Here is a 17,588-nt window from a genome sequence, read left to right as displayed (position 1 = left end):
AGTAGTGAGATAATATTTTAACAGGCTAAGGCAGTAGGAAAGATAGGAAAGGTTCTTTTGAACAACTCTGCAAAACAGTTCTTGTTGCCACACTTTGAAAAATAATCTATATTCCTTCTAATATGTCAGTCCAAGAGTTCTCCTGGCTGCAGATAAAAGCATTCCATTGTGGCTGAATCTTCCAGGCTATCTCTGTGCACATCCGTAATTACTTCCTTATGATAAGCACCTAGAATGAGAAAAGTTAGGTCAAAGGGCAAACACAATTTTGAGACTTTAACATACTACATAACCGCTTCCAACAAGGTTGTACCAATTTATTCTCTGATAGCAGTGTATGAGAGCATTTCTTCTCTACACCTTGTCAGCTTTCGTTTAACAACAACATGTACTTGAGTTTCTTCTATATGTAGTACTGTTCTCTGTAGCGGAGGGACAATAAATAGCGCATAAAACAGGCTTTCATGGGCTGTACATTCAAAGAGGGGGGACACCGACAATAAACAAGAAAAGTAAGTTAAATGTATATTAATGGTAACAGCAAATGAGAAAATGCAGGAAACGAAAAGACGAAATTTTAAATTTTAAATAGGGTAGGTTGGGAAGGACTTCACTGGTGTGATTTCTAAGTCAAGACCCGAGGGGAGTCATTGTTCATCTGGGGAACCAACAATGCAATCTCTGTTCTAATTTTTGCATTCTGTTAACTACTAAACAATTTTGTGTATGTGAGTTCACTCATTTCTTTCTTTTTTGGTAAAGTAACCAAAAGTCCTTAGCTCATCTTCAACTACGTTACTTTAAAGTGTTTGTGTCCTAAAGAACTTCCTGCAATGATGGAAGCATTCTGTATCTGCACTGGGTAGACATTAGCCACACTAGCACTTAATATGTGGGAGTGCAATGAGGATCTGAATTCTACATATAATTTTTATTAATTTAAATAATATAGGAGCTAAAACTATAAAACTCTTAGATGAAACATAGGGATAGATCTTCACGATCTTGGATTTGGCAGTGGATTCTTTATTTTTTTTTTTTTTAAGATTTTGTTTACTCATTTGACAGAGATAGAAACAGCCAGCGAGAGAGGGAACGCAACCAGGGGGAGTGGGAGAGGAAGAAGCAGGCTTCCAGTGGAGAAGCCTGATGTAGGGCTCGATCCCAGAACGCCAGGATCACGCCCTGAGCCGAAGGCAGATGCTTAATGACTGAGCCACCCAGGCGCCCCTGGCAGTGGATTCTTACACATGATGCCAAAGACACAGCCAAAATTGATAAAGTGGACTTCATCAACATAAAAATCCTGTGCTTTAAAGAACACAATCAAAAAAGTCCCAACCTGTAGTATGGGAGAAAATATCTGCTCTTACATGTCTGATAAGGGCCTTGTATTCAGAACATATAAGAACTCCTACAATTCAATAATAAAAAGACAACCCAATTAAACAATAAGCAAAGGATCTCAATAAATACTTCTCCAAAGAAAATATGCAAATGAAAAAAAGATATGCAAATGACCACCAATAAGCATACTAAAAGATTTTTCCACATCATTAATTGTCAGGAAAAGACAAATCCAAACAGAATGACATAGCACTTCATACCCATGAGGATGGCCATAACCAGAAAAATCAGATAATAACCAAATGTCAGCAAGGGCATTGCTGGTGGGAATGTAAATTGGTGCAGACACTCTGGAAAACAGTCTGACATTCTCAATTTCTTTAATAAATATAGGGCTATTCAGGTTATTGATTTCTTCTTGAGTGAACGTTAGCAGACTGTGTCTTTCAAAGAATTGGTCCATTTCATCTAAGTCATCAAATTTACTGTCATGAAGTTGTTGATAGTGGTCCCTTATTATCGTTTTAATACCTGTAGGTTCTAGTAATATCACCTCTCTCATTCCTGATAACTGGTTTTATGGCTTCTCTTTTTCCTGATTAGTCTAGCCAGAGGTCACTTTTACTGGTCTTTAAAAATCAGCTTTTGGTTTCACTCATTTTTCTCTAGATACTTCTCTCTAGAGGAAATACTTCACTTATTTTGGCTTTGGTCTTTATTCTTAACTTAAGCATATTTACTAAATTGGGTTTAATTTGCTCTCCTCCCACCTAGTTTATTAAGGTTAAAATTTAGATCATTGATACCTTTTTCTTCTATTCTAACTTAGGCATTTAGAGGTCCAATTCCTCCCCTAAGCAGCATCCCATAATTAGGGTGTTTTTGCTATCTTTTAATTCAAAGTACTTTCCATTTTCCCTTCTTTTTTGATGCAGGGAAGTGTTATCTTTGTTTTCAAGTATCTGGGAATTTTCTAGACCTCTTCCTGTTATTGTTTTCTAATTTGATTCAATTGTGATCTGTTAGAGACTGAATGTTTGTATCCACTTCCCCCACCTTTCCCCAAGAAAGTTCATTTGCTGAAGCCCTAACTCCCAGTATGATGGTATTTGGTGACTGGGTCTTTGGGAGGTAATTCTGCTGAGGTTATGGCAGGGCCCTCATGATGGAATTAGTATCCTTCTAAGAGATACCAGAGAAAAGGAAAAACCGTAAGAGCATGCAACGAGACAGCGGCTGTCTGCAGACCAGGAAGAGTGCTCACCAAAACCCACCCATGCTGGCAGCCTGACCTTGGATTTCCAGCCTCCAGAACTGTGAAAAAATAAATTTCTGTTGTTTAAAGCCATCCAGTCTGTGGTATTTTGTTATGGCGGCCCCAGCTAACTAACAGAGATCAGAGATCATAGTTTTTACGTCTTGTATCCACTTACTGAGACTTGTTTTATGTTCCAAAATAAGTTCTATCGTGGTGAATGCCCCATGTGCACTAAGAATGCATATTCTCCTGTCAGAAGGAGGGTTCTACAAATATCTGGTCAAGGTGGTTGAGAATATTGTTCAAGCCACTATATCTTTACTGATTTTCTGACAACTTGTTTTATCAAGTACCAAGAGAGAGGTACTGAAATCTTCAGCTATATTTGTGAATTTATTTCATTTCTCCTTGAAGTCTATATCAGTTTTTGCTTCATGTATTTTGAAGATCTTTTATGTGATGCATAAACATTTAGGATTATTATGTCTTGTTGATTAATTGATCCTTTCATCATTATGAAATAACCTTGTATGTAGTAACATTCCTTGCTCTGAAAGCTGCTTTGTCTGATATTAATGTAGTTAACTCTAGCTTTCTTTTGATGAATATAAGGCATATCTTTTCCCAAACTTACTTTAAATCTTTTTCTGACTTTGTATCTCTAATGTACTTCTTGTAAGCTGCATGTAATTGGATCTTGCTTTTTAATTCATTCTGACAATTGCTGCCTTTTGATTGCAGTGTTTAGGCTAATTTCATTTAACATGATTACTATTGTGATTAGGTTTGAGACTATCATGTTGCTATTAGTCCTATTTTTTTGTTGTTCCCCTTTACCTGACTTCTTTTGGATTAATAGTTTTTTTTTTTAAGATTTATTTATTTACTTGAGAGAGAGAGAGAGTGCGCATGCACAATCAGGGGGAGGAGCAGAAGGAGAGGAAGAGAAATCCTCAAGCAGACTGCTGAGCATGAAGCCAATGTGGGGCTCAATCCCAGGACCCTGATATCATGACCTGAGCCAAAATCAAGAGTCAGCCACTTAACCGACTGAGCCACACAGGTGCCCCAGGATTAACAGAGTATTTAAATAATTCTCTTTTATCTCTTTTGTTGTCTTATTATCTGTAACTCATTGTTCTTTTATTTTAGTGGTCACTGAGCATTTATAGTAAACATCTTTAACCAACAGTGTACCTTCAAGTTACATTATACTACTTTGTGTATAGTATAAAAACCTGACAACAGTTCACATTTATTACTCTGAACCTTTGTACCATTACCATGCATTTTACTTTTACATGTTATGCTATAAACTGTACAACATACAGTTTTTTTTTGCTTATACAATTGTATTCTAAAAAGTTTTCAATAATAATAGTCCTTTTATACTTATCAATATTGTTACCATTTCTGGTGATCTTTATTCCTTTGTGTACATCCAGATTTCCAGCAGTACCATTTTTAATTTGCTTGAAGTACTTCCTTTCACATTTCTTATAGGGCAAAGCGGTTTTGTGTATCTGAAAACATTTATTTTGCCTTCATTTTTGAAACATTGTTTGCCAGTGTCTTCTCACTTAGATTATTTTCAGTGAGAAATCTGGTGTTCATCCTCATCTTTGGGCCTCTCTATTTAACATGTTCTTCTGCCCACCCCCACCCACCCCTGGCTCCTTTTTGGATTTTCTATGACTGCTTTTGAGTGCCCTGGAGTAGTTTTCTTCATGTTTTGTGTGCTATGGGTTTAAGTTTCTTAGATCTGTGGGTTATAGTTTTCTTCAAGTTTGGAAAAATTTTGGCCATCAATTCTTCAAGGATTTTTCTTTCCTTCCCTTTCTTCTCTTTTGCATAGACTTCCCATGTATTAGCCCCTTGGGGGCTATTTTTTGATGTTCATGGGTCAAAGATACTCTTTCCACTAAGAACATTTTTTCCCTCTTTATTTCATTTTGGATATTTTCTGTCACTGTACCTTCAAGTTCACTAATCCTTTCTTCTGTAATGTCTAATTGCTGTTAATCCCATCCAGTGTACTTTTTTCAGGTTTCGAAACTTTTTATTTACATATTTAAAAAATTGTGCATTCCAATAATTAAAATAATTTGAACAAAAAAAAAATAACACTCTGATTGATTAAACAGCATTTTACAGCCTGCAGGACACCTTAGAACCGCTTGGATTTTCCTCTAGATTTCACTGTTGTCCCACCCAGCTTCTTCCTTCAGCAGCACGCAAGTTCTTTTCCTTTTCTGCAGGCCAGACAGGCAGATGAGAGAGGTGTATGACCTTTGTTGTCAGTAGTCCTCAATTCTTTGATGTGAAAAGGGGCAGCAGTCATTTAAACTTGCTCCAAACTCTGCATGTTGTAAAGTTAAACAGCTAGAAGCAGTAAAATAAATACACAATGCTTGTGGAATGTACAGTGCATACTGGCAGTACATGCCTCATTACCATTTGCCTGCTTGCTTCTTCGGTTGTTTCTTTTGAGGGTAGTAATTTTTCTCTTGCGTTTCTATCTTCTTCAATTTTGACTTACTGAATTTCTCAATCTCAGCCATATCGGCTTTGTGAGACATGGTTACAGAGGAAGCAGAGTGAGGTGCCTGAGCAAGCAGTGTCTGGTTGCCACTCAGTGGCTGCCACTGAGGGCCTATTCAGTGTATTTTTGATCTCAGATGTTGTTGTTTTCACCTTCAAAGGCTTGATTTTGGGTATTTTAGAATATCTTCCATGTATCTACCTAACTTTTTGTATAGATGGAATATAATTTATAATATCAGTTTTGATATACTTATCTGCTAATTCCAACGTAAGTGTCAGTTCTGGGTTGGTTTTGATTGATTATTCTCCTGAACATTGGTCATATTTTCCTTCTTCTTTGCTGCCTGGTCATCTCTGCTTGTATGCCAGACATTGTGAGTTTTACTTCATCTCAATATTTTTATATTCCTATTGGCTATCTTATATTTTTATATTCCCACAAATCTTCTTGAGCTTTGTTCTGGGGTGCTGCTAGTTACTTAGACATAGTATGTGTTCGGGTATTGCTTTTACAACTTATTAGGCAGTGCTCAATTTAGAGTAATTACTCTCTACCAACTGAGGCAAGACCTTTCTGAATACTCTACCCAATGACACGTGAGTCATAAGGTTTTCCAATCTGGCTGATGGGAGTGGGTACTCTTCTAATCCTTTCACATTCTTTCCTTGGCTTTAGGTAATTTCCTCACATGCATGCACTGATCAATCAATACTCTGATGAATGCTCAAGGGGTGCACCTGCAGATCTCTGGGGTTTTCTGTCTTTAAAGCGCTTTTGTCTTTCATACTCTGTCCTATTAATTCTGGCTGCCTCAAGCTTCCTGGACTCTCAGCTCTGACTCCTTGAGGCGAGGGATGTTTATCCCTGCACCATTACCTAGAAACTGTCTTTAATGTTTTCCCTTTTTCTTAAATTTATTTTTGACTAGTAAAAATTGTACATATTTATGGTATACAACATGATGTTTTGATATATGTATACACTGTGAAATGACTACCACAATAAAACTAACATGTTGCCTCCCATAATTACCTCTTTTTCTCATGGTCGGACACCTGAGATCTACTCTCTAAGCAAATTTTAAGTAAAGAAACACATTAACTATAGTCACCACAATGTATATTAGGTCTCCAGAACTTATTCATCTTATACCTGAAAGTTTGTACACTTTGCTCAATCTCTCCCCTTTCTCCTAACCCTCCAGCCTCTGGTATTACTATTCTACTCTCTGTTACTATCAATTCAATTTTTGGGGGGGTGAATGGGGCACAGAGGACTATCTTAAGAAAGCTAGAAAAATAGTTTACCATCTCTCAGGATTACTGTCCTCTGTTGTCTGATGAACAGTGTTCCTGAAAATCATTTTTTCAGGTGAGATGGTAAATCTAGTTCCTGTTACTCCATCTTGGCTGGAAGCAGAAGTGCTTCTAGGTAGTTCTTTTAAATATTCAGGTCCAAACTGAGCAGATTTTGAAGTGAAGGAGAGGTCTCCTTTCATTTCTCATTCATACTGTTTATAAGTCCTTGGGGGGTACTGGAACACTGTTGTTATCCCTCTCTTTAGGAGAACAGAGGATGCTATCCTGGAGAGGTCAGAATTCTTCCTGGAAGGGACTCTTTTTTTTTTTTTTTAAAGATTTTATTTATTTATTTGACAGAGACAGAGACAGCCAGCGAGAGAGGGAACACAAGCAGAGGGAGTGGGAGAGGAAGAAGCAGGCTCATAGCGGAGGAGCCTGATGTGGGGCTCGATCCCAGAACGCTGGGATCACGCCCTGAGCCGAAGGCAGACGCTCAACCGCTGTGCCACCCAGGCGCCCCCCTGGAAGGGACTCTTAACCAAACTATGAGGCTCAGGTCCTATTCATAACACTCTTCACTTCATAGTTTCCTATTCTTAGGACTCCAAATCTGCTAGATCCAAGAAATGTGACCCTTACTACAATAGCTTGACTCTGCTGTTTGGCTTCATGTTGTATCAACCACTGTCTAAAACTCCCTTATCTGTTACTGGTCCTGGAGAAGGCTACAACTGGTTATGTCTTCAGTTAGAATTAGTGACCTGCCCAGAAAAGCCTTTGGTGTATTGATATTCTGGTCCCCTATAAACTTGGCTAATTAGTTGTTCAACAAACTGTTGCACTGGAAGGGCTGCCCTAACGGCTGACAGATTCTCCAAAGGATGGGTATTTATACAGATTTATACAGATGTGGTAGACACCCTTTAAAACATGGATAACACTATTTTTTTTTTTTTAAGATTTTATTTATTTATTTGACAGAGAGAGAGACAGCCAGCGAGAGAGAGAACACAGCAGGGGGAGTGGGAGAGGAAGAAGCAGGCTCCCAGCAGAGGAGCCTGATGTGGGGCTCGATCCCAGGACTCCAGGACCACACTCTGAGCTGAAGACAGACGCTTAACGACTGAGCCACCCAGGCGCCCCTAACACTACTCTTCTGAATATGATCAGGACTCTGATGTGTCCCCCTCCCCCCCAAAAAAGCCCTGTATTTTAGAACATTCATCTTCTCATATCTAATATTGGGGACTTCTATTTCTCCAGCAATCAGAGGAAGACACTTTAACAGAGATTAGAAAGTGCACCAGCTGTTCTCACCTCAGTCAACCCTAGTCATTACTATAGTGACTGGCTCCTGGGACAACCTCTACCCTGTCAACTCTGATTAGTTCCACAACAGACTAGACACAATGTTTTGCAAATATTTCTCAAAGACACCTGTCCTAGTTTTCAGTACACAGTTTCATTTCTATGGTTTTTAAACTTTAATTCATGTTTCTCGTGGAAGAGCTAACCATTTGTGGAGAGCTGAACTCTAAGACTGGTGATGTAATTAATGACGACCTATCTGGACCCCTGGGAATATGACGACTTCTTCCCTGTGGGCATGCTTGGGAAAAGACCTGTATCAATTTAAATTGCATTTTTCTTTTCTTTTTTTTTTTTTTTTTTAAAGATTTTATTTATTTATGTGACAGAGAGACAGCCAGCGAGAGAGGGAACACAGCAGGGGGAGTGGGAGAGGAAGAAGCAGGCTCCCAGCGGAGGAGCCTGATGTGGGACTCGATCCCGGTACGCCGGGATCACGCCCTGAGCTGAAGGCAGACGCTTTAACGACTGCGCTACCCAGGCGCCCCCTAAATTGCATTTTTCAATTTCACTTATGAATGGAATAACAACAATGACGACGACGACAACATTTGTTATGCCTACTCTGCTTCTTAAAATCTTGGAGACAGCAGGGTACATTTACAGAAATTGTTAACCCACATCTCAACCACTGGGACGGGCTATTACACATTGTTAGCTTTTCCTATGCTTTCTGCTGGCCATTATATTGATGTCTGAACTGGAAAGTTCCAGTCATCTCTGGTTTGACCCTAGGCACAGCTGTTACAGAGCCTCTGTCTTAACACTGGGTAAATAAGACTGGTTGCTGAGAGTACTGTCTCAGCACAGTATCAGGGGTGATACCTAACTACAGTTCAATTTGTTATTAACTAAGGACTATTTAAGACTCTTTCCTGGCTGTTTTAAGGCAAAGACTCCCCTTCTTTTCAAATACCAGTAGGTTGTGATTAGCTTAAAATCAGTTTTATCTGTAACATTTTCTTAGAACCTAGTTTGGTAAGAGCTGTGGCAGGGACATGAAAGCTTTAGATAGACTAATGAGGTACTGAGGTGGGTGGAGTGGTAAGCAAGCATGTTATGTAATTTGAAGCTTACTTTGAATTTCTTATTGCCACAAAGCAGCATAACTAAAATCAAGCACTGCCTGATCATCAGACCACGGGTCACTACTACACAAAACAGAAATCTGGTTAAATGAGGTCGTGGGGCCCCACATATTTGCTCAAACAGGAAGAGTCACGTATTGTAGCTTTACAAAACAAGATCAATAGACAACCTAGGTTTAGCAGATTCCGGGCCACTGTGACTGGGGTCCAGTACAGTTACCCACAGTGCACAAGTGACAGCCAACTTAAGCTGTTTAAATAAAGTCTTTGCTGCCTCCTGAGAAGAATTATGGGCCTTTATCCCTCCTTACTTGGTAATCTTTATTAACTCTACAGACTTGAAATTGCTTGGCTGAACCTAGAAGAGTTTGTTCCATCTTCATAAAAGACTATCTTTAACTACGTCCCCCCCATCCCCTGCCATCACAATCTCATTATTACTATACACTAACACACATTAATTCATCACAGTATTATCCCTAGACATTCTAGACAAACTGTATCTTGGCTATTTGCTCAACAGCAAGTCTGGGCTACTGATATCAATGTTTAAACATTCACAGGAAGACCTGAGCTGTGGCTGTTTCATCACAGACAACCACCTACCATTGCGGAAAAAGCCATCTAAATTATAGCATATTATTTGCTACTTTTAGTTGTCTAGTCATTGACTATGACTGAACAGAAAATAGTTATGGGTCAAAGCTGTAGGAGGCAAACATATTTCTAATCATTGAGGCTAGCAAAGAACCTACATGAAGAACCCACTACTAAGAATCCAGGTAAAAGAGATGGTCTTCTGACTAAGCAACTGAAAACTTCCTAAGCGTTAAAATAATAGTAATAATTAACCTTTATTAAGCTTATCCTGTCAGGCGTTATGTTGGCTGCTTTACAGGAAGGATTTCGTTTGTTTCACAGAATAACTATAATTAGTAATGTTGACTGTTTTTGGAGACAGAGCATTTAAAGAGGTAATTAAATTAAAATGGGGGTGGAGAGGGTGGGCCCTAGTCCAATTTGACTGATATCTTTATAAAAGGAGGAGATTAAGACAGAGAGAGACAGTGACCCCAGGCACATGCGTACATGTGAGAGAAGACCATGTGAAAGGCACCATCTATATGTGAAGACAGCAACCTATAAACTGTGTCAGAATGAAACCAACTCTGCTGACACCTTGATCTTGGACTTCTGGCCTCCTGAAATAAATTCCTGTTTTTAAAGTTAGCTAGTCTGTGTTACTTTGTTATGGCAGTTGTAGCAAACTAATATGAAGATGCTCCATTATTATTCCTATACAGTAAAGGAAATGAAGGTTCTCACATACACCCTGCCTTGGTTATAGTATCAAACCCTTCCAAAACAAACTAAAACTTGTATTTTTTGAAAAAATATAACGATTACTAAAAAACTCAAACAGTAGAAAAGGGTACAAAATAACAGACTCCCCAAATCCCTATCTCCAGGGATATATGCATTTGGTATACAACTGCCTTTTTAAAAAATGAGGATTAATATAATATTATTTCACAAATTAATTTTTCATTGACTAGTATTCCAAGGACATCTTTTTACATCAATACATACTACTTTTTCTCATTAAAACAAAAAACTACACAGTATTTCTCCTTGAGTTAACTTGACCTGATACCATTTTTGGATGAACTGCATATATCCTGCCTTATTACAGAGAAGTATTAAAACAATCAACCTTTTATAAGCAGATGATATGGTTTTATCTTGAATTGGGAAGGGTTCACCTGACAACTGAGCCTGCCAGCTAATTAGTGTAAGAAAGAACAACTGATCAATGTTCTTCAAATTTAAATTAGTGAATAAGTGAAAATCCTAAGTGTGCCTTTTGGGGTCACTTTGATGTACCTTTCACGAGTAATATATCACAGGCACTAACTACATGAGGAAGTGGTTTAATGTTCTCTGAGTGCTTTAATATGATTTTATTTTGGGTGAAGTGGAAATCTGGTTGTATTTGCTCTAAATTTTTTCAGACTAAAACTAATTCAGCTGCAAGAAACAGAACTTTAGGAAATCAACTACTCATGTCTTTATGTACTGGACTGGATTATAAAGGATTTTCTGAGGAAGTCCTAGGTCTGTGGGAATTTCCACTGCCTGCCCAGTACAAGGGGAAATATGGGCTTATCATTAGGCCTTTTTAGATTCCTAAGTTCTGATGAAAATACAAATGTGCTCTGAGCACTGTTAAGACAAAGAGGTCTGTATTCAGCTGGCAACAGAATACATGTCTGGACTGCTGCCAACATTTATCAAGAGATCAATATTCAGGAATAATCACCTGAAGAACGAACAACCCATTCATTTCTCTAGATATTCTAAAATACAAGGTTAGACCAGAGTAAGCCAGCAGTCCGGACCACAACTTTCTGCTGCTGGCTGTGTGCCTCTAATTTTGGCAAAATTACTTTTGCTGAAATGTATTTCATGAAATGACCTTCACTATCTGATTTTGAAGGGTACTGTAATTCATTCAACAAACATTTGAATGCTTATTATGAAATGCTATGAAACTCAAAGTTGTATCCTCTTTTTGAGGATCTTGGGGATAAAGGTCTGTCTGATCTGAAGACCAACAACAGTTCTAATTCACCTGAACTGTGTTCGTTTTATTCAAGGGCACTATAAAGTTTTTAATTCCTTTTTTTCTTCTGAAACTTGGCTGCTAGAAAGCTTACTGTGCTATTTGTGGACCACCAGTAGTAAAGGTATTGGCCAATATGGTTTGCATTTTTAGAATTATTTTTGGCTCTCTGTCTCCACCCATATTTTTTCTTTCCTTGGCCCCAATTTACCTTATCTCATCACAAGCTGGAAAACTCCAGCAAATGGTCTGAAATCCTTTTGAATAGGGCAGAGCAGAAATAAACAATTGCAGGAAGCAAAATGGAGCTAAGAACAAATTTACTGAGTTAAACTTGTTCATTCATTTGAATTCTGGTAATGTAGTACACTGTGAGTACTGGAGAAGAGAGGCAAATTGGAATTTTTTATCTTAATATTTTATTTTAAGAATACCATGTTTTTTGATCATTCTAATATTAGGAGCAGGTGCGATGAAGAGGGGAATTCACTTGGTCAAGGTAAACACTACATGGTTGAATTGGATTTAAGCTAAATGTGTGCTCCTAGAAAATTCAGTGGTTTTTTTTTTTTTATAAATGGAGCATTTTTTATTTTTTTAAAAATTTTATTTATTTATTTGACAGAGAGAGACAGCCAGCGAGAGAGGAAACACAAGCAGGAGGAGTGGGAGAGGAGGAAGCAGGCTCCCAGCAGAGAAGCCCGATGTGGGGCTCGATCCCAGAACCCTGGGATCACTCACGCCCTGAGCTGAAGTCAGACACTTAACGACAGAGCCACCCAGGCACCCCACAAATGGGACATTTTAAAAATAGTTGAAGAGGGGCACCTGAGTGGCACAGCGGTTAAGCGTCTGCCTTCGGCTCAGGGCGTGATCCCGGCGTGATGGGATCGAGCCCCACATCAGGCTCCTCCGCTGGGAGCCTGCTTCTTCCTCTCCCACTCCCCCTGTGTTCCCTCTCTCGCTGGCTGTCTCTGTCTCTGTCGAATAAATAAATAAAATCTTTAAAAAAAAAAAGTTGAAGAAACTTAAATATATCAAGGAACTTGTCCATATACATTACAATGTACATTCCCTAATAAATTCAGATTTCTGTATATGATGTTTTCTGAAGGTGGGACAGGTTATGAGGTGGCAACGAGCGGTTCAAAAGATAACACGTTGCACACCGCACCACTGTGTGATCAACACACGTCATGACACTGTGGACCACGATGGAATTTGTTTCTATTAACCTGTTTCTATTAACTTGACTTTACAATGATACACATTTAGCGTGAAGGGCAACACAATCATAGAGAGTGCATTTCTTATACTCTCTGCAGTCTCATTAACTTGATGACACTGTCTTCCTAGAGCAGGTTTGGGTATAAGCAAGTAAACTGCCTTTGCCATTAAAGAAAGCACAGGTAAGTGCTTGTCTTAAAAAAGGTAGCAGTTACCCTACAGTTACAGAAGTTCCGTTCTTCCTTCATATAGCAACTTTATAAATGGATTATAAATATATATTAAATAATTATCTATCGTTCTACTTAGAAAGACAGGATATAAAGTATATCTTCCTTTTGTTTTGTTTTAGATCTATTTCAAATCTGTTATTTTTTTTTGTCTCTGATTCCTGACGGGACAGAATTCAAGTATCTTGTCAGTAATGAGCTGTGGTTGGAAGTTTGTTCTCTCTGCTTCTGTTAATGCTCTTCTATAGTTTGTCAAACTCTTCGGGGGACATACTGATTTATGAGTAATTATGCTGTTTTTTTCTGAGCAACTGGAAAGACCAAGGAGAGACAGGTGTCAGTTTAAATAATGTAGGGAACCCAGCAAAGCTCAGCTAAGGGGTGGCAAACATACGGGTTCCTAAATCGAGGGTTTGCTTTGGCGTTTAGAATCCAGTCTTACACGGCATAGTCCTTCCTTCTATGTACTTAAATACATGAAAGCCTGGTGAGAAATAACTCGTACAGTTCACAAATCTTTTATCCTGTATTTTATGATATTCCCCATGTTTTCATGGCTTTGAATAAATAACGTGATAATTTAAATGAGCAAATAATATATTCTTATGGTCTCAGAGGAGATATGAACATATTTGACTGGGTAGCTGGGGCGGGGGAGCAATACAAACAGCTCTATTTAAGTTCAGGAACATTTTTTGTGCATGTCCTAAATGGAGGGTGCCATGAAAAGTGAATCATGGAAGCTAATGGAGAAAATTTCAGAAGTAGGTGGTGGTAAACCATCAAGGACAGCTCAAGAATAAAGACTGGAGGGGCGCCTGGTAGGCTCAACTGGTTATTCATCTGCCTTTGGCTCAGGTCATGATCCCAGGGTCCTGGGATAAAGCCTCGCATTGGGCTCCCTGCTCTGCCGGATTCTGCTTCTCCCTCTCCTCTCCCTCTGCCTCTGCCTCTGCCCCTCCCCACTACTTGTGGTTGCACGCGCTCTCTCTCTCTAGCATGCTCTCTCTAAAATAAATAAAATCTTTTTTTAAAAAAAAGAGTAAGACTGGAGGGGAAATTTTTCTTTTTAGCAAAAGGGAAAAACTCTGAGAACTTCAGGAGAGTTTCAAATAGATTTGTCAAGGGTAAACAGCGTATCAATGAATGGGCCTTGAAAATGCTACCAGCAATTAAGAACTAACGACTTAGAAAGTCAGGAAAGAGTCTGGCCAAAGTGTGTCACACAGGCTACTTGAACAGGCTCGGCTGTTGGGTCCCCATCCTAAGCCTAATGAAGCAATCTTTCCCAGGTGATTTTTATGCACAATAAGGCCTGAAGACCACTGCTGAAGAAAAAAATTCACCAAAAGAGGCTTATAAGAAGGCTTCTCATTCCTGCTGAGTTACTACCAGATCAATTTATTTGGTTCAGATTTGAAATTTTGTTATTGTTCTCAACAGCCAGCAGTATGGAATCCCAGTTCCATCACTTATTACGCTTGACTACTTAACATTTCTGGGCCCAGTTTCCTCATTTGTAAAATGAGACTAACAATATCTATCTTGTTGAATTAATATAAGGATTAAATGAGACTTTATGTAAAGCACTTAGCGTCATACCTGTCACATAAATGCTCAGTAAAATATTAGCTGTTTTCTTCATCTTCATCACATTTTTTAATTCAGTCAATGTCACAGTAAAAAGATTATAACAGCCAACAAAAATCATACATCTCCACACAACTCTCTCACAGTTAAGTAACAGAAGTCAACTCACAATTAAAAAGCATCTCAACTGTAGAAAACCCAAATGGTAGGAGTCAGATAGCATGTAGACTAGGAAGCATCATTCAGAACCCACAGGGTATCCAACTGGCAATGCCTCAATGATGAACTCTGTAAATATTTTCATCAAGGAATCTATGTCCAAATAAGTCACAAGCCAGTTCCTCATCCAGCTATCCCATGTTTATGTGAAAGCAAGAATTAAGGAAATTACTTTGCTACTAGTTTTACCTCACTGCTACGAGTTTTACCTACTTCAATTTTCACTTCTGTTATCACAAAGAGATATTTTTGAGAAGAGGCATTATAAAACCCCTACATGATCCTAGGTCAATGAGTAAAAAGAATCTACCCTAGGCCAACGTGTAAAAAGAATCTATCAGGTTGAACTACATAAAACTGCCAGTATTTGGCAAGTTTTGACCTACCAAAGCACTAATTGCAATATTGGTTGTTTACTAAATACTCAGAAAAAGATGTGAAACTTTATTGTAAAAATATATTTGGTTAAGCACTACTAAAATATACTTACAACTCCCTCTGGAAAGCTTAAAGAGAGAGTGCTACAAGTCAGAATAAATGACACTAGTATCATTATAAATCAGAGTAATACTCCTAATTAATCCAATAACAATTTTCCAGACAGGGGTCTACAGAGGTTAAGTTTCTTGCCCCAAATTAAACAGTGGGAAGAGAAACAGAACCATCATCAGTCTCTTGACGAATCGTATCTGCTTTGTAAATATCATGTTTCCATGAAAAGTCTGCTTCTTTGATAGAGCTTTCCATCTCAGCAATGCCATCATCACTGGATCCAGTGGTTTAGGCCATAAACCTTGGAGTCTTCCTTGACTCCTCTCTCTCACACACACTATCCATTCTATCAGAAATCCTGTCCTAAATCCACTTATATTTCACTCCACCACAATTAGCCTAGTTAAAGCCATCATCATTTCTTGCCTGTACGAGGCCAACACTCTCCCAGTTTCCCTTATTTCACTTTTCCCTCTTACCCAACAAGCTATTTCTCATACAGAACCCAGAACAATCTTTCTAAAACACAAACCAGATTATGTCACTTCCTGCTCTCAACCCTCTGTTGATTTTTCCAATTGCACATGGAACATTCTTCAGGACAGATCATATGCTAGGCCATAAAACAAATCTCAATAAATTTAAAAGGACTGAAATCATAAAAAGTATGTCTCTGACCACAATGGAATTGAATTAGGCTCTTAAAATTCCTTTCAACAGAGAGAATTTTGAAATATTCCCAAATAGTAGGAAAGTAAGCAACACACTTATAAAGAACCCATGAGTCAAAGAAAAAATCACCAGGGAAGTTAGAAAATATTTTGAATTGAATGAAATGAAATAAAACATAACAAAATTTATCGGATGCAGTTAAAGCAATGCTTAGAGAGAAATTTGCAGTTTTAATTGCCTATGTTAAAAAAGAAGAAAGGTTTCAAATCAATAACTTCAGCTTCCACCTTAAGGAACTAGGAAAAGAAGCACAAACTAAACCCAGAGCAAGCAAATGGAAGGAATAATAAAAATTAGAGTGGAGATCAATGAAATCAGAAAATGGGGCGGGGGGGGGGGGGGAGAAAAACTAGTGAAACCAAAAATTGTTTCTTAGAAAAGATCAACAAAATTGGTAAGACTTCAGCCAGACTGACCAAGGAAAAAAAGACAGAAGATCCAATGACTACAATAAAAAATTAAAGAAGGAATATCACTCACTACCAATCAATAAAAATTCAATGAATTATACATGAACAATACAAACTGACGTCAACAATGAGATCTTTTAGAAAAGATGCACAAATCCTAGAAAGACAGATTACCAAAACCGACTCACGAAGAAATAGAAAATCCAAGCAGACTTAGAAGAAGAAATAAAACTGGTAATTAAGAGAGCTGGAATGGTTATACTAACATCAGACAACATAAGACTTTTATGACAAAAATCGTTGCTAAAGAGTGACATTTTATCTCAATCTATTAGGAAAATATAGAAATGGTAAACAAACAAAGTGAAAAGACAGACCCACCGCTTAAGAGAAACTCTTTGCAAGCATTTATCCGATAAAGGACTTGTACCCATAATATATAAAGAATTCTCAGAACAACAATAAGACGGTGATACAATTTTAAAATGGGCAAAAGATAAATAGACACTTCACTAAAGAAGACACACATATGGTAAATAAGCACAAGAAAAGATGCTGGACACATCACTAGTCACTAAGGAAATGCAAAGCAAAACCACAGTGATACCTCTTCATAGTCACCAAAACAGAATACAGTATCTATAATCAAAAGACAGATAACAACAGAAATTGGAACCCTTATACATTGCCAGTAGGAATGCAAAATGATGCAGGTGCTCTGAAAAACAGTGGCAGTTTCTCAGAATGTTAAAAATAGTTGCCATATGACCCTGCAATTCCAGTCCTAGGTATCTACTCAAGAGAAATGAAAACTTATGTTCCCACACAAACTTGTACATCAATGTTCACAGCAGCCCAAATGTGGAAACAATCTGAATGTCTATCAACTGCTGCGTGGATAAACAAGATACTGGGCAATAAAAAGGAATGAAGTACTGACACATGCTACAACATGAATAAACTTTAAAAACATTATGCTAAGTGAAAGAAGCCAGTCACAAAAGGCCATGTATTGCATGATTCTACTTAAATGGAAATTTCCAGAATACGCAAATCTATATAGAGACAGAAAATAGAATAGTGGTTGCCTAGAGCAAGGGAAAGGGCAAAGGGGAATGACTGCTAATGGGTTCCATGTTTCCTTTGGGATGATAAAAT

The 17,588-nt window shown here is 38.2% G+C and overlaps 2 protein-coding genes across 3 annotated transcripts in view; both read right to left on the bottom strand.

Moving 5' to 3' along the window:
• SPPL3 (signal peptide peptidase like 3) overlaps positions 1–17,588 on the bottom strand; it is a 139,863-nt gene that overhangs the window by 23,070 nt on the left and 99,205 nt on the right. The gene's annotated exons all lie outside the window — the stretch shown is intronic.
• Positions 1,023–16,361, bottom strand: LOC123788269 (thymosin beta-4-like). Its single transcript, XM_087857275.1, has one exon. The coding sequence runs from the start codon at positions 5,182–5,184 to the stop codon at positions 5,056–5,058; it is 129 nt and encodes a 42-aa protein (XP_087713401.1). The 5' UTR covers positions 5,185–16,361; the 3' UTR covers positions 1,023–5,055.

Source organism: Ursus americanus, chromosome 30 (genome assembly GCF_024610735.1).
Source record: "Ursus americanus isolate L20-20 chromosome 30, mUrsAme1.1.p, whole genome shotgun sequence".
In the NCBI taxonomy this organism is placed as follows: Eukaryota; Metazoa; Chordata; class Mammalia; order Carnivora; family Ursidae; genus Ursus; species Ursus americanus.
The sequence above is the reverse complement of the archived record's forward strand: the minus strand, read 5'-3'. Positions and strand labels throughout refer to the sequence as shown.

Bases quoted from the DNA above. Each gene is read 5' to 3' on its own strand.
- LOC123788269 (XM_087857275.1), bottom strand. From the start codon at position 5,184: ATGTCTCACAAAGCCGATATGGCTGAGATTGAGAAATTCAGTAAGTCA.